At 37.4% G+C, this 22,735-nt stretch overlaps 1 protein-coding gene across 1 annotated transcript in view; it reads right to left on the bottom strand.

Moving 5' to 3' along the window:
• HCN1 (hyperpolarization activated cyclic nucleotide gated potassium channel 1) overlaps positions 1-22,735 on the bottom strand; it is a 205,467-nt gene that overhangs the window by 8,262 nt on the left and 174,470 nt on the right. Inside the window, exon 6 of the mRNA XM_052777989.1 lies at positions 15,255-15,495. Coding sequence (XP_052633949.1) covers positions 15,255-15,495 — 241 coding nt within the window. The remainder of the gene's footprint in view (positions 1-15,254; positions 15,496-22,735) is intronic.

Genomic DNA, 22,735 nt, shown 5'->3' with positions numbered 1-22,735 from the left:
ATATACGAAATCTCATTTACTTGGACCGGACAGGAAGAACACAGAATGTCAAAATGTGTTCCCATCAAACATTTGTGTTCTTCTAAATAAATCAAAGTTGTTTTGTTTTGTTTTGTTTTTTAACAAATAAATAAACAATAGACTTCATGAAAAGAACATATTTAAAATGAGTCTTAGTGGCATCAAGTACCCCAGGTGCCCTCAACAATTATGCTCTCCTTCAATTCATTTAAACAGACTATGAAATACAAACAATAGCACAGGAGCGTGCAGTAAAACACAAAGGGCACAGACTATTTTCAAACAGCTTGAACAAACAAGGTTCTCTATTAGCATAAAAAGAAAGCAGTGTCGGCATATTATTCACTAATATTCCCATCTGTGGTTGACATGGTGCATTGCCTTCATGCTGACACTTTCAAAGTGTCAAATACTTCTATCTTTCCTTTCCAAACAAAAGAATGTCTTCAATTCCAATTAATAATTATGTATTAGGCTACAATGAACCTGTAATTCAACTCTTAACGCAAATTTTACTTTAACTATTTAATGTCTTTAGACAACTGTTCCCTAGAACATTCTGAAACAAATGTCAATCACTGCACTAATGAAAAATGACTGAGTCTGAGTTAAAAACATTCATTTGTTCTTACAGTCCATATTTAATACAAATGTAATTAATTTGGCTGTGAAAATCACAATTTGTGTTCTCCTAGCATCAGATCTTTCCCACAGAACAATGCAGCTCTCAAAAGAACATGGACAAGGGTTCAAATACAATGTACTTTCTGCTGTCAAGACATTGACTAAAAAGCGCAATGATAAAAGTTTAAGGCTGAAGTTTGTAACTGTAATAATCAAAACTGATCACCAATATATCAGTTGCACATATAAATGGGACATGGTTTAGTGGTGGACTTGGCAGTGTTATGTTAGCGGTTGGACTCGATGATCTTAAAGCTCTTTTCCAACCTAAACGATTCTATGATTCTACGACTCTATGGCAGTATTTCAGCAAGAGCACCAGGTTCAGTTTTTGGAACACCATGAATTTCTAAAGAAGCTTGCCCATATCTGTATCTTGTAAAACACTGAATGTGTAGATCATATTTTATTATTGCATTAGTGTGGCAGAACACTCTGGATAGGAAGTTTTACATACCTGAAAGACAGCACTAAGGAAGATTGATTTTGGGAAAACCTGAATGAGTTAAAGTGAATGACACAACCCATAGGATGACCTTTAAAGAATTAGGATTAGTAGGCCTTTTGTAAGGGCTACAGTTTTGGTTCCAACTGAGATCAAGTTCATTGTTCTTGTGGATTGTATTGATATGCCACTGTAGGTAATAATTTTCTCCTCCCTTGTTGCTATGTGATTCCAAAACATTTTTTTCTTCAAGAAAATAACTGCTGGGGATGTGGGAGCAGTTCACCTCTAGCACCATTTGTGATGTTGCATTTCCTTCTTAGTTTTTGCTGGATGGGTACATAGATTAGCTATGCTAGCAATAAATTCCTGTTTCCACTTTGCATAGACCTAGGAAAAACTCTTTTTTACTCCCGGAAGCTGTACAGTTTATCTGACAGTCTGGCACCTATCCATTAACCGTCAGTTCATTTTCCATATAAATTATACTCCGGATGTAATTACTCTAATTTCTATGCCACATTAACATTTGAGTAGAGATTGAAAAACTTCAAAAATCAAAATCACAATATAAAGTTGCCTTGCAGATGAAATTCGTCCACCAACTGATAAACTTGTGTTGATAAAGGAAACAGTTATGAGTCCAGGAGTTAGCTGGTTCCTTAAAGGACACTAAACCAGTCCTGTCTCCATGGAACATATTTCTTAGCTTAAGATGGTATATAGTAATATGTGGAAAATTAATTTAATTAATTATTATCATATGCACAGCTTTGTTTTGCAAGGACACAAAGACCAGAATTAAAGCAAAAGTTCACTTTACTAGGTGCAGGAATTAATTTTTTGTAGTAATGAATAAATGAGTTAACTAGTGTTTTAGTCATATAGTACTCTCCATATTAAAAATAAGTAAAAATAATTAGCAGTTTCCATGCATTTCTGAACTACAGCAGCTTATTAAGTGCTCTGTCCCCTTCCAAAGCTGTAACAGGTTTCCCATCATCTGTCAGATTTAACATTACAGGATCTAATGAAGTGTCCTTCCAGCTGAGGACAGATGACTATTGCTTCAGTTCCTCAGCAGGAAACTTGTTTCATCTTGTAGCAGGCATATACATTGCTGTGCAAATGGGCAAGCAGTTATTCAGACCATCTGGTTACCTTCAGCAGCAGAAGAAAGATGGAAAATCAAAGCAATTCAAAGGCTTGGGTCAGTCAGTCTAACATATTTGGGAATGTTTTATGAGAACAGGACAGTGGATTAGAATCTTGTTTATTTTATAAGGAGCAATGAGTTACTAAACTATTATAGACAAAACTTAGATGTATAAAAGCTCTTTCCATCCACCCATCTTGTAAGTCTTCAGAGCAAGTTTCCCAGAACTACCAGGTTTAGGTTATTCTTTTCTAACGTAACCCTACGTAACAGCAACTTTCTGGCATGTTGCAAAAATCAATAGCTCTTGATTTCCTTCAAGCTACTGAAGTTGTCCACTGACCAGAAACTAGCTAATGAGCACTTTCTTGGTGTGCCAGTCACAGGAAGGTACCCTCAGCTCAGGGCACTGTGCTCCCAGCTTTACAACAGGTAATGTGAGTGATGTTTTTCTCTTTAGGAAAGGACTATATAAACTTCAAGCAATTAAAAAAACAAACCAGTAAGCTTCTAGACACCCCATTCTTTCAGAATGGAGTGATTTCCCAGTTCCATGTTGACTTAACCATCTCTAATACAGAAAACAGGGCGAAGCTGTTTCATATGATAAAAATGTGATTGCTTTAACACATACTTCTGCACTTCTGTCTCCTTTTTCTTTATTAAACTTTGGAAAACATCAAATGCACCTGCTTATCATTTTTTTTCTAACTTTTTAATGTATTCTTTTTATCTTTCAATGTATTATCACTAGTGCACAAAATGGAAAATCCAGGGATATGCTGCTTTTTGCTATAGACACTAAAATGACTAGCATCAGGTCTTATGATTAGTCAGAATGTAGCTGACAGCAATTAAATGAGTTTCAGTAATCTATTTTCTAAAAAAAAAAGATTAAATGCTACGCCACATAGCGATGGAGATTTTATTTTGCAGTTGTTTTGCAAAACAGTATTTACATTCACATTAGTCATGACTGTGGAGGAAAAAAAAAAGGAAGTGATAACGCCCCAAATCCAGATCTATGGAGTGGATGGAAATGAAAAGGCTCAGGTAACATTTAGCTCTGAATTCAGTCCTATATTTAAGAAACCTTAAAATATAATCACTGCTCAACAGGAACATTCCTGCAGCAAAGGAGAGAACTTAAGGAGGAAGGAAAATGGAGACATTTACTGCCTTTTACAGCCAGGTTTGTAATCTTAACTGTCCAAAAGAAAGCTAAGCAAAACCTACACCATTTCCCACCTCATTTACACTAAATATGGAATTGAAGACAAGACAGTTTGAGTTTGTCAAAGTGAGAAATATCAGACACTGCTTGCATGACCTCTTCATTTAAAAAATGCCAACAACGATTGTCTGTAAAGTTGATTTCAGATATCTGGGTTCATCAACCAGACAGAGAGTTCATGAAGGAGGCCTGGATACAGTGCTGAGCAGTTACTATTTTGAAGAGGACTGAAAATGGCCAATTACAATTAAGGGTCCAAAACAACTTCCTTAATGCCTCAGTTGCACTCTTCTGTCACTTTTTGAACTATTTACCTAAACCTAATTTGAATGTATCTATTTGTGTTAGCTGTTGCCCTTATATAGTCATCCTATTAAAAAAACTATTAAAAAAGCCTAACAGGTTAGTTTATTTCACATTTTTATTGCCTGTTTGTCGTAATTTGAAATTTCTGGCTCTGAAGACTCTGACAAGTGAGTTCTCAGCATGTTCATTGCTTAATTTTTTCTGATTTTATTTAATTTAACAGAACAAATAAAAGAAATAGAAAATGTGCCCTAACCAGCAAGGTTGAAATTGTCAATTTTTTAAACAGAAAAAGATTAATTACACCTCTCTTAATATAGCAATTAAAAATGCAAAAATGTATTTTGTTCAGTAAGCTAGAGACTCAGGCTTACTGACTTGTGGAATTCTCCCCTCATTGCAAGTTAGGAACATGATTCTTGTTTGCAAATACCTGTCCCTTCTTGCCAGCACCCCTACCAGCTGAGATAATTTCTCCATCCTGAAGATGTCCCATATGTATAATGTCATATATCTGAGGAGAGGAAGAGAATGCAATGGGGACTGAAAAGAATATTTTCTTTTATGTTTGAGGATGACATGATCCTGTGGTGTAATAGCCAATAGTAGTAATAGGGGTTTCAGTTTTCTTAAGGCAGGAAATGGTCAGCAAGAAAAACAAGTAGATGATAAGGGTTATCAGCACCCCCCCCAAACAGTATTTTACCAGTCCTTTTCATCCAGAATGTTACCCTTGGGACACATTCCCAACATTTGGAAAAAGGAGGTTTTGTCTCCAAAGCCACTCCAAGGCAAGAAGGAACCTTCAAAACGGATGAGTTAGAAGCAGCTGGAGACAGATATCCATGATGGGCATTTTATAACCATTTTCCTGATCTAAAATACAGGTGAAAGATGATTAGTTCTTTTGCTATATTTTTGTCCATTACTCTATTCCCTAAAGGTCTCCCTCCCAAGCCTTCCTTCGCTTAGCATTTGTATATGTATGAAAAATGTTTAGTACAGTAAGTGGTCTAATTAAAGAGGTTCTATTATTTTTTTTTTTTTTTTTTCCCCCCCTAACAGTATTTCTAAATGGCTGTCCTGGTTTTGGCTGGGATAGAGTTAATTTTCTTCTTAGTATCTGGTACAGTGTGTTTTGGATTTAGTATGAGAATAATGTTGATATCACACTGATGTTTTATTTGTTGCTAAGTAGCACTTATCCCAAGTCACGGACTTTTCAGTTTCCGCTGCTCTGCCAGCAAGCAGGTACACAAGAAGCTGGGAGGGAGCATGGCCAGGACAGCTGACCTGAACTAGCCAAAGGGATATTCCATCCCATAGAGCATCACGCTCAGTATATAAACTGGGGGGAGTTGGCTGGGAGGTGCAGATTGCTGCTCGGCATTGGTGAGAGGGTGGTGAGCAATTACATTGTGCATCACTTGTCTTTTCTTGGGTTTTATTTATCTTTTTTTTGTTATAATAATAATAATAATAATAGTAGTAGTAGTAGTAGTAGTAGTAGCAGCAGCAGCAGCAGCAGTAGTAGTAGTAGTTTTTGTTATATTTTATTTACTTTAGTTATTAAACCATTCTTATCTCAACCCACGAGTTTTACTTCTTTTTTTCAATTCTCCTTCCCACCCCACTGGGAGCAGGGAAGAATGAGCAAGCGGCTGTGTAGTCCCTAGTTGCTGGCCAGGATTAAACCATGACATTGGCAGACAGGTACATTAATTTCATTGGAGATAGCACAAATTTCCTGGGGGAACAATTACTCTTCCAAAAAGAATTGCCTAACTTTCATTGACCCAAAGTTTGATAGGATTTATAGAGGAATAATATTTTAAAAAACATTTCGTATTTATTTAGGTTTTGTCAACAAGCCTGAAAGTATGCTCCTTTCTTTACTTTGCCCCAAGTTTGTGTTTTATGCCACCCACCTATGAGAAGCCTGTTTCTTGAAACAACTTTTATTCTTACCAGTCCATTTCATTGAATAAGGCTTAATACACTACTTTAGAGCAGCTCTGAGAAAAGCAGTGTGATAACCTGCTACTAATTTGGATGTTTTGAGACTTACTCAGAGCTGGCCTCTTATTATTTCTGTGTGAATTCCATTAAACTTGGCAGAGCCTTTAAATATTATCTACTGGGATATAAGTAAATGTTGATACAGAAAAAGACATTTTGGGCATATATTAATTTTCAAGGCACATTTGGATGCAATAAGCCAGTCCATTTTAGCCATTCTCTAATGACTTTTGTAATTTTTTGACAAGACTGATATATAACTGGATGTTTTTAAGTTCTCATATTTCCTGTAAAGTTAATGCTGATAAACTATTAAGCATATTTCATTGTAATATGCTTAATATATGTTGACAGTATAATTTAATTCTTTTCAGAAAGGTTGTTAGTCATAATTACTTTTACATCAAGAAAGACAGCCAAATATCCATGGTTAGAATACAATTACCTTTATAAAAAGTGGCAAGTTATCTGACCAGAGACATTTTATGTTCCTTCCTGACCTCTCTTTTTTCTATCTGAAGGTACTGAAAATAGCTGGGGCCAAGTTTTCATGACTAGAGCAAACAGAGGCCAGTAACATTTCTTACATTGTGCCTATTTTCTGTTGTTAACTCAAATTCTTCTGAGAAAGCTCTGTTTGATAGAACAGAAGCTTAGGATCATTATATAAAATAGAAATGCAAGTCCTTATTTTATCTTCAATGTTACTTACAACACAGCATCCATACATTTTTATTCTACTTTAATGAAATGTTCTTTCTACCAAGTGAGACTGAGATAGTCTATTTATTATCTTGTAAATGCTCATAATTTGACCGATATTAATTTTATTTTCTTTAAAAAAAAATAAACAAGCTTAGACTCCAAGATAATGTGCTTAAGTACAGATTTAGCTTTCATACTGGCTGGGTCAAAGGCCAAAAGTGATTTTGTGTAATTAATTTATGCCTACTTTTGGTCAGATGGATGCCTATTCCCTGTTGTAAAAAGCCACTAAGTCCCTATGTATTCAATGTTAAGCTCTTGTTGTCCTGAGTTTGGCAAACAATAACAGTTGCAAATTAAACTATTCAACTTGAATTTAAGTGGATTGTAAAAATATTTCACTTCATTTTTTTCCATTAAATTATTAAACAAATGATCAGAGACTGTCAGTTCTGAATTAAATATTTAGATTAAATATTTAATCTAAACTCAAATATTTAGTTTAAATTCTACTGTGTAAAATTGAAGGTACTTGCAAAATCATCTTCTGGTTTATCTGTGTTGGCCACCTCAGACTTCCAAGCTATGCTGGTGTTGTATTTTGCTTGTGTCTTGTTCTTTTATGTATAAACTCTAAATTAGAAACTTATACTGTTCATGAATTTGCAGAATTAGGATTATAATTTGGTTTGAAGACTATGTTATTTAGATAGGGAGAATTATTACTAGCATTATTATTATTATTAATATTGTTAAATTTATATTTACATTTGCTAATTAATAAAACTCCTAAAACCAAACCCAGTTCTACCTTTTAGCATCACAGAGTAAGTTATTTTCATTCTATCTTCTTAGAAAGTCTCCTAGACTTTTAAAAATAATAATCTGTCTGAAAAGCAAGAAGTCCTTCTGACTGCATAGTATTTTCTGTATAAAATATTGCGTCAAAAGAATGCCACAATGCAGAACAAGAGATTATGCTATATCATGAGGAAATGTATCCTCAAAATGGCAGACTAGTCTGTGCCAAAGACATTTCATTTTTAGAACCTCTTGCAGACAGTACTTTTAGAAAAATATTCTATACTGTTCACCTGAAAAGTATTTTACAAATGAGTTGGTATGGAAATCTGGAGATCCTGCTCCTTTAAAGCATTTAATTGTGTACTTGCCATTAAGAATGTGAATAATCACACCCCAGGGAGTCTACTTATAATTAATTATTTGGATTGGAGTATGAATACTGAGAGACTTAATTCACCACAGAGTAGCCATATGCAGTATTTTTGCAAAATGTAAAACTATATGTCATATCATGTTGTCCAGGTGTAAAGCAGTGAGCAGTTAAGCACTTTAACAGCATTTTCTACCTATTTATAATCAGTATTATACTGCAAATCATTAAAAGTAGTCTATCAAAAGGAAGTACTTAGAGTGTACCCAGAAAAAAGTAAGTGGCAAAATATAATCTAAAGTGACTCAACATTTCCCATGGTATTATTTTCCACTGCACTGGTCTAAAATATACTGACAGCTGCTGTTCCGAAATGGGGAAAAGCTCCATAAATAATAGGTAGGTCAAAGAAGTTCTGTCTAATTGGCCTTCTACAAGCTGAAGCAAATGCAAGATACAATTTATTAGAATTTCAAGTGTAGAAGGATAACTGTTAAAACAGTATTAAATAATTTAAGTGAAATAAAACATTTAAAATCTAAAGTATGCCATGAACTACATGTTGTAAAAAATAAACCAAAAAAGAAAAGATGCCATACATAATATGTCTCTCGGACATATTCTGGGAAGATGGGTAAAGGAATCTGTTTTATATATAATTTTGCCAGATGAATGATGATATTCAGCACAGTTAGTGATATCTGCCTTTGAACAAGTAAAATAAAACATGTATTTGTCTCTTATTACAACGCAAAAGGTAGACCATTACACTTTCATATTCATATTCATACACAGTAACTCTCGTATCATAAAAAGAGTTTTAAAATATCACGTGCACTTCTTCATGTTCAACATACCTGGAAGCTCATAGAAAAAATTATTTTTAAGTAATATGAGTTTTAGTTAGTCTACAAATTGTTTTACTGAATGCCTCCAAGTGGCATGATACCATTGGGATTCTCAATGGGGGAAAAAAGCAGAAAAAACAATGGGGAGGGGGAACTGCAATGGACACATCACAAATTGGGTACCATGAATTATTGCACACTTACCTACTGGTACTAGGAAACTCCCTCCAACTGCAAACACAATGAAACCTCCATGAGGCCCCCAGACTTAATTCATAAAAATATACCTACACTTCCTACTCACTCAGTTTGGATTTCCCCAGCAATGTCGGCATTCCTTCAGCTCTAACACAGTCTCTAGTAAGAACAGGAAAATGGGTTATAATTTCCTGGAACATATGACTGGGTTGCTGAATGAAGGAAAGCCTGTGTAAACACAGGTGGGAAAACAGATGGAGAAAAGAAAAGATCGCAGGGAGAAAAGTCTTATCTTGTGTCCTTTGAGGTTGACAGGAATTTTGCCAGTGACTACAGCAAGAGCAGGACGAGACCACAGTGAACAATCAGTCCTCTGTCCACCAGCAGGAAAGCAAATGAAGTAACAGCAGTGTCCTCAACATGTTCCCAGAAATCCTCCCTTTAGTAAGTTGCACTGAGCCTTACTGGTTGGGTAGTGCTGGATTTATTTTCTTTTTCTCTTTGTAGGCATGTCAGCCCCACTCTAACACACCAGTTAAGCACAAAGGCAGTTCAGCACATGCTTAGCTGAATCAGGACTGCACATCTGGAGTACTCCGACTCCACAGGGCTGGCAGCTGGAGGGGAACAGGACATCATGAAACCACTCCTGCTCATCAACATGCTCTGCGGTGGCTCTGGGACACCTTTAACTTTTGTGTTTGCAGGTGTAACGATCTGAGGCAAGTAATAAAAATGCCAAAAAGCTGCTTTTTTTCTTTGTTGCCCAAGCAGGGGCTTCCAGTCCATAGCTGAGTGCACGTGAACACCAGCAGACTGGGGCTGGGGTTAGCGGTATGCAGAGAAGTGGAGGGTCACAAGGCGTCAGGGAACAAAAGGCCTTTCCAGAAGGGAAGGAGAAATTTCAGAGCCAGATCTTACTGTGATGACTAAAGCCGCCCTTAGAGCCACATGTGGAGCCAACTAAGAGGAAGGAAATTGTTGGAAAGGAGTTCTTTTACTAACGCAAACTTCTCTTTAGTTTATTGCACTCCTGCATGTTTTTTGTTGTAATTAAACATGAGACATTTTGAGTCACCAACATATATAATCAGAATTGCCTTATAGCAGTGGTATTACACCAATTTATACCAACATATATTGGTATAATGTAAATTAGATTAGTATTAGGCTCCTTAGATACATTATTATTTCTGCTCTGTAAAGCCTCAGTAAATGATGAACAATGCTTCTCTATAAGCAAAGGACTCACATTGTTGTGCTTCATCTGTAAAGACTTCAAAATCTTTGCATTTTATCAATTTTATGTGTCTAGTGAAGAATTAATAAGCAATCTGTTCAGTAATTCCTCCTATCACAAGAAGCCTTTAAGAAATTTCTAATACAATCACCTGGTACTCAGAGGAAAAGGTTCAATGGGATTGAAACTTGGCAATTTCCTCGCTACCATTTAATGCTGGAATTATAGCACAAATGAGTTTGAACTATCAAGGTATTAGAGAAGAGAAACACAAATATGCACTGAGACAGAAAAAAAATTGGGGAGCTCTCATTTTCCACTGCTGTGTACTTAACACAGACTTTACATTTTCAGTATTGTAAACTGCAGATACTCAAAACCACAGACAAGATGTGATGGTGTGCTCCCCCCACTCCACCTGAGCTGTATTTCCCATAACAGTGCTCAAGTGACAGCCACCAGTGGTGGTCGTAATGGACACGTCTGGTTGTGATGTCTGCATCCAGCTCAAAGTGGATTCAGGGGAGACTGATAACAACACAATAGTCAAGGGCTAATTTGAACATTGTTCCCACCCAACCACAGTGCTCGTCAATGTCCGACTCAAGCCGAATTTGGAAAAAGCTAACACCTGTAGTTGGTATGTAAATATAAGCCAATTATCTTACTCCATAAATAGTGGACAGCCCAAGGCCCATTGAGCTCTCCTGCCTGGCAGTGGGCTGCACACCAGGATCTCCCCTTGACTAGGGATGCCTCTGAAGGTTACTCCTCAAGGTTGAGAGATTCCTTGACACAACAGATTCTTGGTAAGTGATTAATAGCATGCTAAACTTTGAAATCTTAGCTAAAGATTGATTGCATATATATAATCCTTTAGACATAAACCGTTGACCAAGTCTGGGACTAGGAGTGCATCCAGCCGCACCTAGACTCCCCTCTGAGAAGGAGTTTAGAAAGCAAGGGGGTCCATTCTGAACCCCGTGACTCAACAGGAGGGTCCCTGACAGTTTTGTCTGACCCTGACCTCTGTGCAGTAAATATCAAGTGAACCTTGCCATCAAATCTTGTTAAACCACTGATGCATTTACTATAAAACTTTGTTAAATTGCTGTTTTATATCAATAAACATATTGCTACTTCTCTCTTACGAGTAAAGTGCGTCACTCCACCCGCAACACAAGATGACAAAAAATTAAATAATTTAGCCATCACAACAACCTCAAAATACAATTGCTTACATTTTTCACCCGCCTTCTGATTCTTATTCTCCATCCCAGGAAGGCTGAATTCAAGTGTGTTCATGTCAAGCTTGCAATTCAACTTAGCTGCAAACACACATGCAGTCAGATTCTCCTACTTGCTGTTCAAAAGGGATAGGTCTAAGCACCTTCCCACTCCTTTCCAGTTTCTGAAGGTTGCTTTTGTCTTGTTCAGACATGCCTTTTCCATTTGCATTTTCTTCCCTTTCCCATCAATCTCATGCCCACAACATTCCCCTGCACTCACAGTTCCTCTATCTCATATTTCTTTGCACTACTCACAACCTGACTCCTACCCACACAGTCCTCTCTCTGTTGATCTCTGTCTGGCTCCCCACAGTCCTCTGACCTCCCTTATGGTTTTGTCCTATGTGTTAACATAGCCATGACCATCCCCACTCTCTCCTGACCTTCTTCATTCACATTTTACTCTCCTTACAGAAACAGTTAAAAGGAGAAGGTAATAATTTCCATTGAGGGCAACCTTGTTTCCCCTCATAGGAAAACTTTGTCAGTCTCAGTGGGAGAAGTTTCTCTTTTATTTGTAAAGAGAAAAGATGCATTTACTGCTTTGCTGAAAGTAGCAGCAATCCCATTCCTAATAACAAGGAACTGGGAGACATTTTACAAAACAGAGGGAAAAAGTGAAGGAAGATATAAAAAAAATCTGCAGATGTTTAGGAAAAATTAGTATTGCTATATTTCCTCAAAAATAACAAGATATGGCCCTGAAGAATTCAATTAAAGCAGCTATAGAGTATTAAAATCCTGGAATTCTCCACTGGTAACTGTGGCTTACGTCATTTCACTGGTGTAGAAATTACTATGTAACTGCGCAATATAGTGAAAATTAGCTTGTATTCTTCATTGCCTATTTCCTGTCCCTTTTATAAAAACTCACCCAAGCACACCCTGTGAGGACAAAGATTCTAAGGTCAGACAATAAAAAGTTACTGTTTTCTTTAAATGCCAGTAAAAGGCAAAGGAAAATGGATTGTCCTGAATCTTTATGAAACAATCCTTCCACTGATCCATGTCTGTTCAAGACATAATTTATGGCACTCTCTTTAAAACATTTCTTCTGTGGTCATTACTGAAAGGTTTGAAAGAACATAGTCAATCTCAACTCACACTTTCTTCTGACTGTATTTACCATCTCATAATTGGGGGATATTGTTTTTTGGTATGTTGACTGCAGATCTGAGGGAGTGTAGTCTGGTCAGTATTTCTCATGCACTCACCTACCCATTTTGTGTATTCCGTCAAAGGGGGAGTGGGGGCGAGGGAAGGGGTTACATGGCCTATTGAAAAAGACAGTACCAGAAATTACTTTCAAATTCCTACTAGCACTTGGAGTAGATAGGAAGGATGATCATACCCTTCAATCAACAGTCTGATCAAAACTTACTGGGATGAAAATTAGCATCCTACAAGCTGCTGGGCTAAGTAATGCTCCTGCACACAAAGTTCAAGGAGGTTAGATTTATGAACACACATGAAGGTTAAGGGATAGGATGCTCTTCCCACAGGAATACCAACAACAAACCACAAAGTCTCCATGATTACTGTCTTGGACTTACTCCTTCCCTCCAGAAAGGAGAAACCACCAAACACAGATGAGGAAAGAGGCTGACGGTAATCAAGCTCAGATCTATGTATGGCTCTCTAGAGTCACCACTCTGCACCTCCCTCAAAAATCAACAGAGAACGTAAAGCAGAGGTGAAGCACATTCTTTTTGAGAAGAATTTCCAAGCAATTGTAAGGTTTATCTAGTTTCATGTGAGACTTAGAACACCCAGATCCATAGGGAAGCCTTTTTTTAAACTAAGAACAAAGATCAGCCAAGGGAATTTAAATGTTCAACAGCATCTCAGTCTTCAAACCTTCAGATATGTCCTCTCTTTATTACTGCAATTTTTGGTTTTCCAGGCTCTCACTCTCCCAACAGTCTCCATTCAAGCCTTTCCCAAATACTCATGACACTGCTTTGGTTCTTCTCCTCTCAGATTCTGATACACATTTCAGGGAAACAGTGTCTTCTCCAGAGAGACGAGAATATTAGAAATGGGGTTTTTTTTCTGCTTTGACAAACCAAATCTTTTCAAATCACAGTTATCTGATGTGCAGCTTGTTTCCTCTCTTTTCAGCAGCAAACAGGTCTTTCTTCTCCAGGGTTTGAAATCCCCCTCTGGGAATTCAAAATGCTATATAGTATTTGTTAAAACAGATCTGAATCACACCACTTTGGATCTTAGGGCACTTCCTTTCTCAGGTTCTCTTTCCCTGTGTGCTTGCCCTTCCTCTCCTCTCCCTCTTCTCCTTGCCTTGCATCTCCTCGCCTCTCCTCTCCTCTCCCCACCTCTACTCTCCAGGCCACACCAAGCAGCAGCTATTATCTCCCATTTGCCCCAACAGCTGCCAGCTTTGGATGCATTTGCCCCCATTTTTGCACCCTTTGTCTCATCCTAGCTGCAGTTTGGATGAGCAAAACTGCTTGGTATGCAGTGTAATAAGTTCTTGTGGTGTCTGGATATTGCAAATAGCTTATTTTTTGTCTGCATTCTTGCTACGGGTAGCGGATGAACAGGATGAGCTAAGCAGTTGTTCTCACTGCAACAACAGGCTGACAGTTATGTAAAATACTTTCATGTGCAATCTCCTCTGATCCTCTGCTGGTTCAGAGGAGTATTATGGTCAGATCCAGCACGCAGGCTCTTGCAAACTCATTTTCATAAACTGGGGCACTGCTAAGCATAAAGAAGACCAAGACCAAGGTTGCTCTGTTTCTTCATCCTCAGCATTTACCTTTTCTTTCTTCTTAATCTCCTGTCTTCAGCATCTACAGTTTAAGCCCATGGGATAAGCACAAGACCTCTTTACCAAAGTGCTTCTACAAATACTGGTACAAATCACCTTGCAGAGGCTACTGCAGAGTGACAAGGCCTGCTGGCCAGAGCAGTAGCATATTATTCTAAAATGGGATTAGTTAAGTAACTCTATAGCCCCATTCAAACACTGAGCCCAATTCACTTTTCTAAGCTTCCCAGTTCTGTATACCAGCTAAATGCCACTGATTAGGCTTTCAATTGAACATTTTCTGAAAGGCTTTTGACTCAGTTCTGGGATGATTCATGAGATTCAACAGAAAATTAATACAATAACCAACTAACTGTAACTGTCACAGGCAGCAGTGGTACACACAAATGTTCAATCAGCTTCTGGCAACCAGCCTTGCTGCTACTTGCAGAAGCAGACACCTATTCTTTTGCACAAAGACAATTTACAGTCACAAGGAACAATGTTTTCATACCGGTCAATTATTATATCTAAAAAAAGAGATTGCTTTCATCCAAATATAAATATTCAGATGCCTTCATCTAAACGAAAGCCTATTTTTCATTAGGATTACCAGATTAATTTAATTTGGATTAAAACCCATGTCTGGCTTTTATTAACATACATCTGTTAGAGAGCGATCTAGTCAGGTAGGGAATCCAGTTTCTTGTAGTATATACTGGAAGCATAAACATTGCTGTGTGCTAAAATTCAGTGAAAAAGCACTAATAATAGCTTGAAATATTCATGTATGCCAAAATACCCCATATAAATAATGGTCTTTTATCCACTGCCTAATTTTGTAATTCTTACAGTGATTTTTACCTTTTAGAAGTACTTTACATTTATGACTCAAAAATTGTATCCGTTTTCAAAGAAGATGAATCCTGTTTATTTTACCTTTAAATAGCTATAAAATTACTATGCAAATTTTTTTCTTTAATAACTGTTGTGAGGATATGCAGACAACATTCAGAAATATTTTGCATACTCTTCACTGCAGTTGGAATTGTCTAGGCAAAAGACACTCAGTAGACTTACTGTGATGTCTCTTGTGTCTGATATCTCAACATGTTTTGTTCTAGTGCATTCATTCCAATGTTATCATTCATTTTTTCCTACTCACCTCCAAAGTAAGAGCCATCTGTCAGCTTCAGCTCCTTGTTGGATTTGGTGATGACACCAGCAACACCGTGCTGAATGAAATACATCTTTTTACCTACAGCCCCTTCTCGGATAATATAATCTCCAGGTTGGAACACCTCAAATCGCAGTTTGCTTAGCATGGCAGTCACAAAATTTGGGTCTGCATTAGCAAAAAGAGGCATTGTAGCAACCAGCTTCCGACAGTTGAAGTTGACAATCTCCTAAACAGGAAGGAATCATAATGATAATAAAGGTCAGCAAGTATATACAATATGATGGGCATTGAAAAAGACTCTCGGCTTTCTTCACAAAGAATTTCTTTATGCTCATATTGGACTTTTCTGTGTTTCTTTCTGTGCCTAATTTTTTAATCTTTTCATTGTATTTTTATCTGTTTCTAGTGAAGTGATTGAAACAGCAGTGCAGTATGATTTGTATTTTTGAGGTGAAAGGTTGTCTTCTTCAGGGGATTTTTCACATTATTTATTATTCTCCTTGGATTTTAAGGGGAAAAATCTGACAGAAAGATGAAAATTAAATAGGAGTTACACTGCCTGACAACAAGATTAGCTGTTGCAATAACTGTATTAAGTGCTAAAGTTATGCAAGCCCTCTGTTTTCAAATATTACACCAGTAACATCTTTCTGATCAGAAACATATCAGTGGTAATATAAATGTACATTACAGTTAGCTGCAGGGCTAGCTGAAATCAACAGGAAAATTTCCTTCCCAGAATTTAATTCATTTTATAAACAGAGAGGCATATATTCCTGCCCTTCAAAGAAATGCACATATAGTAGACCCTTATATGCAGAAAGCACTGCTATCTTCCTAAGACTGCTACAGGCCTTAAGGGTATCTCCCACCAAGAATATTTATATTTACAGAGCCAGCTATGACCACATCTACATGAAAGTATTATACCAAAAAGCTATAAATGTCCTACTTGCTTTAAAGAAAAAAAAATGAACAATTTCTGAAGGAGTTTCAAGCTCATTCTTGCAGACCTTACTTTGTCTTGGGAAAATTAACACAGTCAGTTGTCATACAGATTTAGCAGTGTATTGAAGAGCTGAGACTAATCAGTATTACACATGGAGAGGGGCTCAGGCAGGCAACATCTACTGAGTTAGCAACTCAAACATGACAGGAAAAGCATATATGATCATCTGTATATAAAAGCACACAGAGCAAATAAAAGAAAAATACAACCAGCAGTCACCTAACTGCTTTGTAAAACTGAATATAATTTCATTGCACTTCTGCTGGAATTTGCTTTTTCAACCTCCCATGCATCTGCTGTCTCATACTTGCACATCTCATATATCCCATGCAGCCGGCAATCTGAGCAGCAAGCTCAGATACATTTGTCCACAGTTCAGACAAATTCCTTTCTTCTCCTCCCACACCCCACCATGTGGTATCCTGCTTGCAGACATGATGGGGGAGTTCAGCTAAGTCCACAGTATGAGCAATAAAACCATAATGGGTTCTTCAACTCAGTCCCGTTGCATCTGGGAAGGAGGTGGGAATCTCCCTTTGAAGGGCATTGGCTACTGAGGCAATTAAGAAGCATGGGCATGATCTAAGAGTGAAGAAACCATCACCTTTCCCTGAGAAATTACATCCTTTCAAAATAAATCCAGTGGAACTTGGAAAAATAATGTGAAACAAAATGTCTCACCAGGCACCTGGGAAGCAGAAAGCTGTTATCTCCAGCATTGTCTCATTTTCCATTAGAGAAAGAAAATACAGGGCAAAATTATTTCCTAGTGCTACTCCTAGGATAGACTTATGATATCTTCTGACAATCCTGCAAGAAAATGTCATTATATAATGGCAAGGTGGAAATAGAAGTGTCTCTAAGCAGAAATGAACATTGATTCTTAACAAAGGGCAGTACAGTGATTCTCTTTAACCCTAGTCTCAATAGCATCACATCTATATACTTAGATAAACACTATATAAGCCTTTTCCCCCTCCTCTGTTTTTTCCTCTGGAATGAGCCAAGGAGATACAAAAATATATATAATTTTATATAATTATAATTTAATGCAGATTTAATTCCAGAATTATTGGGTTAAAGATAGAGTGAATGAAGAGTAAGATGGCTACATCTTTGAAGTCAGTCACTAAACTCCAACTGAATTCAGTGGGGATATGATTCCACCAAGAACATTTTATCTGTTATTTATAAGTGTTATTTATAAGAATTATTTAAGTGATGGAAATAGAACAACAGTCCTCTTCCATCACTTTTCACTGTACTGCCTCACTCTCCCTCACCATCTCTGATTGCCATAACTTTCATTTCTTATGAGTGTTTTGGTAGGCCTGAAACACTGCATCATGTGTGGACTCCATGGCTAAGCATAAATGGGCTGGATTAAGACACGAGGAGACAGATCCAACAACAAGAGCAGACTTCTTCACGGTTGCATGAAACTTGAAATGTACAGGAATACATGGCAGGAACAGAAACAGAAAAATGTGAGGAAAAGAGCACCGAGATTTGTAACGACTGGGAGTCTCCTACTTACAGAAAGGAAGTGCAGTCTGGCTATGACTCCCACCCAGCACAGGCAAAGACGTGGATACTACTGGTGCAACACTATGGGACAATATTATCTACACACATGACACCAGAATCAGAGCTTAAAAAAATTCCACAAACTAGTCTTGCTTGTAAAATCACATGGAAAATTTGATGCAAGATGTGTGCTCTTTGCCTGAAGCCAAAAATTATCTCAAGCAACAGCACTGCAAGGTGTGAACTACCGGATAGGTGTCACTGGCATTCAAGATCAGTGAATCCTGCTGAGTCATTAAGTCAACAGGAGTAATCACAGGCTACTCCTTCAAGTACATTCTGTATAAGGGAATAAATACTATAAAGAGATTCCAGCTGACTGTCTTTCTAAAGGATGAGGGAAAGCCTGTTTTCCTTCTCTAAATACTCCATTTCTCAGTAAAATTTCAGCCACCACCTACCTCCCAAGGGAAAGTTATTCTCTGCTCCCATGCTCGCAGTATGGTGGCATCACACGAGGAGTTCCAGACTACATCCTCAGCTCCTTATGAGACTGCCGTACTGCAGCCTCCGCTGATGCTGGAAAGCTGGCAATAACTATTAATTGTCTTGCCTTGCTCGGGGACTTTTCAGTAGACTTGCTGCTTGGTTTTGGTTTTTGAAAGTGAATAGCTTGTCCTGAATGCCCAGGAGGCAGAGAAAGGAAATTACTAAAGAAAGCAAAAATTGACTGGAAATTATATAGAAGCCGGTGGGGAAGCACAGAAAAGGCTGGGAGAGTGGAAAGTTCAACTCCAGTCATGATCAGGAAGAAAGAGTAAAACAGACCTAGGTGGAGTAGTATTAAGAAAGAGAGAATGGGAGGAAAACAAAAAGAAGGAACAGAAAAACCTAGAAGAAAGGGAAAAAAGAAGGCAGGAAGGTTGACTTTAAAAAGAGATTGAGAAACTGAAATTCCTGAAAAAGTGAGAGCACAGGAGCACAAAACCTGGAGGAAAGGTGTCTGGAGTGAAAGCTGAGAAGTAGGGAAGATGAAGTAAACAAAAGGGAAATTGGAAAAATAAAGACAAGCGATTAGTGATGTATCTTAATAGCACCATAGGAGAGCATGATACAGACAGAGGGGAGATTTCAGACCTGCATGACTCCTCTGTGCAGAGCCAGTCCAGCCCAACCAGAAAGGAATTCATCTCATCTTGGGAATCCCAACAACACACACCCTTGTCATAGGATTTTCACCCTTGGCACCTCATGTCCTCTTGTGGCTCTATCTTCTGCCCACCTTTCTCTCTCGATATGTAATCTATATCTGAATATACCCGTGTATACACACATGCTACCTGCTCAGTCTGAGTTGCCTAATGAAGCCACCAACATAGCTACAAAACCACTGCTGTGGTAATTTCAGCCATTATATCCTAGTAATGCATTCATTTTGTTGATTAGTTTTCTATAAAAGTTTATGCTAAGTACAAACTTTCCTTATTTAAGACATTAGAAGGTGGAAAATTACTGAGGGAGAAAGAAATGTGTCATTTTAAAGTGCTTTGTTTTTCTTTAAAGTGTTCTTTTATTTAAATATGAGATCATTCAAAGCAAGTAAAAAACATTTCCCTGAGCCTTAATCACAGGCAGTGCTGCAATTTCAGGTTCTTGTGTATTACTTTAAAGATCATCTCGGGGAGAAAGAAACAGTAAAGATTATGAATGTGTTTTATGTAACTCAGAAAGTACTAGGAGAAATAGTTCTGTGTTTTAAAAGAAAGGTAACAAAAGAACAAACTGCCACATTAAAAGCTGACATCTTGTGCAGAGAAAAATCTTTCACCTGTATTTTATTTGAGTTAATTCTTTGGAGCCAGACTGGAACCAGATTATGCTGCCCAATGTGATATCTTAATAAAATAATGAAAATATAATATATATATAGTGTATATATATACACTACATATATCACATATATTATAATTATATATATAATAGTGATTTTGTCTCACCTCTACATGAAGAAAATAGCAAGTGATGCCTGAGGAAAGGATTAGGAGTGTATTATATAGCTGAAATGGCTACAGGGCAAGAGTGATTCAGACCTACATGGAGTAAGTGTTGATCTGGTTCAAGTATTGGTCTCTGTTACACAAGAACTAAGTTGGAGGTGCAGTGGTCTGCTTTATACAATAGATTGGTTAGGTAATTACACTGGTTCCTGCTACTTTATGGTGTACTGGTTTTATTACTCATCTTGGCCCTTCTGGGTATTTTTTCAAACTAATATTGAAGCATCAGATACTATCATTTTGCATGGGTTCAGTACTACTGGATGACTGCTCCGATGCATCTCAAGATGTCACATTTACAGAGGCAGCTGCCAGGCTGTCCTAGCTGTGACTGGGGCATGGCAGTGGCCAACTTCTCTGATGGCATCTGTTAAGAGTTTTTAGGACCTTTTCTCCAGGAGAAGATTTTTAGATAGAAGTAGTGCTTTTAGTTAGACTGACTGGAAAAAGCTGTTGCTAGAAAAAAGCAAAGTTCTTGAAAGACCTGTATGCCTGAAAGGTTCTTTGTTTTTTCCCACTAATCCAATTGAGCTAAAAAAAGGTACTACTTCCATCTGCAAACTATGTCCTTCTTATGTTTAGGCCACCAAAGTCTGTTTATGACTACATAAAAAAATAGCTTAGTTTCATTAGGTCACTTCTATATGCTATTGTAAAAATCTAGTGCATAACTTTAACAGTGCAAATTTTTTTTCTGGCTCTTCCTCCTTTACACTCTGCTTTCAATGGATGAGAAACTAAATCAGTTTTAATTTCCTGGCCATTGAAAGAAGAAATCAATTTATTGAGAAAGCTATTTTTTGTCTTAGAAATAACTCACAGAAGAAAAATTACTGAGCAAGTGATTAAGAGAGAACTATAGGAAAAAGCATGATATTTAGGGATTTGGGGCTGTATGAGCAGGTTAAATATATTTAAACTGGGTTTTAAGGAGTCACATACTGTATGTGATTCATGATTTCCTGATTTCCTATAATTTTTTAACCCATTGGTCAATTATAGTCAACTTTGGCAGAAAGGAGGCATCTCACTGATATTAAGTTCCCATAGGTTTTATGACAGCAGGCAATCAGGAGGACTAGGATTAGTACCCCACTGAGGGAATGACTACATCATTAGCTCACAACTTGTTTAATGCCAGAAAATCTACATGTGGCAAACGGATGCAATATTCTTCATTTCTGGTGCAACCGAAATTGTTCAAATTTCTTTGACACATTCTGTTTAGTTATCTATACAGAGCGTATGACTTAAAAATAATTTTTGCTCAGAGGCTTTCATATAAGTAATAACGACTATGTACATTTTTCTCTTTGAATGGGATTTCCATCATTTTCCATTTTTCAATTACACTGTAGGAGTCAATTATATGGAACTTAGTGACTGGGTCTGAAAGTAGAGTACACGAGAGCATTCCAGATGCCTTTAGAAGGCCTTGAACAGGGTAAACAAGAAGACAAAAAAAGAAAGTTACCAATTAGAAGAACACAGGTGCACATTCCACGATAAAGGGAACTTGGCACAAACAACCTCAATTCGGCAGTTTATCTTGACCAATTAGATTGAGACAAGTTTCGCATGTTTTGATTGATATAACCAATTATGCCTTATGTTTATGCGCGTGTACAGAGTAGTATAACCAATTATGTTTTATGTTTATGCGCGTGTACAGAGTAGTATAACCAATTATGTTTTATGTTTATGCGCGTGGACACTGTATGCTTGCACGCAGCAACCAATCAGAGCTTTTGAGGAACTTAGAGAATTGTATAAGAATTATCTGCTACGCTCAATAAACTGGCGACTTTGATCATCATATTGGTGTGCCGTCGTCTGTCCCTGCATGGAATTTCTCTACATTACACTGATCAGTTTTAACACAGAGACTCTGCTTAAGTTTTACGTAAAAATAGGGTAACTCTTGGATACCATAATTTATGTCTAGACGTGCATCGAGAAACACAATTCTTTTTTCTTCAGGACTTTGATATTTTGCCATTCTGTTAACATAGCTGGATATTGCTGGTGTATGTGTTTTAGAAAACCTCACTGTCTAGCCCCTTTGGCTATATATTTTAAAGCCCAAGAATGCTCTGATCTGAGGTAACCTACATGTTTGACCTACAGACAAAGCACAAAACCTGAAAAAACTCGGATATCTAAGGCAAAGACAGTCCGTGTCTTTTCAGTTGCCTTGAAAACCAGTGGCCAGCCTGTGTATTTACATTTTCGAAGCACTGAGGTCCCCAAGACCTCCAGCACACCTGCGTACAGGGTGCCCAGATGCAGAAAATTTCCCAGTTAGTGGTGAAATAAGCTTAGGCAGGGAAAAGGAAGGGAGGAATATATAGGCTTTCCAGCCAAACAATGAATGAAATCCCCTGCTTGGATTCTACCAGGACTGAGTCGAAGCAGGGGGTTTTTTTCTGCCTAGCCCTGTTCAACTTAGTTTAAGACAAGTCAGCCTTAAAGAGAGCATATGGTAGCTAGTATTGCTGTCTCCTAAGAGAAAGTGATCTTTTCTATGCATTTGAAAGCAGAAGGGATATAGATTTGACCAATTATATTTTCTTGGCTTTGTTGATTAAATGTTGGCCTTCTGCATACTTTTCTATCATTCCCTACTTGATCAGAATTTTCTATTCAATGCCTTATATGCATTTTTATGCTTCAGAATTATTATTGCATTAAATTCAAATGCAGACAGGATAATCCTTTTGAGGATATATGGTTCAACCAAACCACCAATAAAGTTAGTCTGATGAAGGATATCCATCTTTCTCCCAGGTTGTTAATTAATTTAATGGAGATTAAGGGAGAGCATGCTGTGCATCTCATGCTTCTCTTCTCTGGATGTTCCATTATATTTACAA

This window comes from Harpia harpyja, chromosome Z, assembly GCF_026419915.1.
Source record: "Harpia harpyja isolate bHarHar1 chromosome Z, bHarHar1 primary haplotype, whole genome shotgun sequence".
NCBI lineage: Eukaryota > Metazoa > Chordata > Aves > Accipitriformes > Accipitridae > Harpia > Harpia harpyja.
The sequence above is the reverse complement of the archived record's forward strand: the minus strand, read 5'-3'. Positions and strand labels throughout refer to the sequence as shown.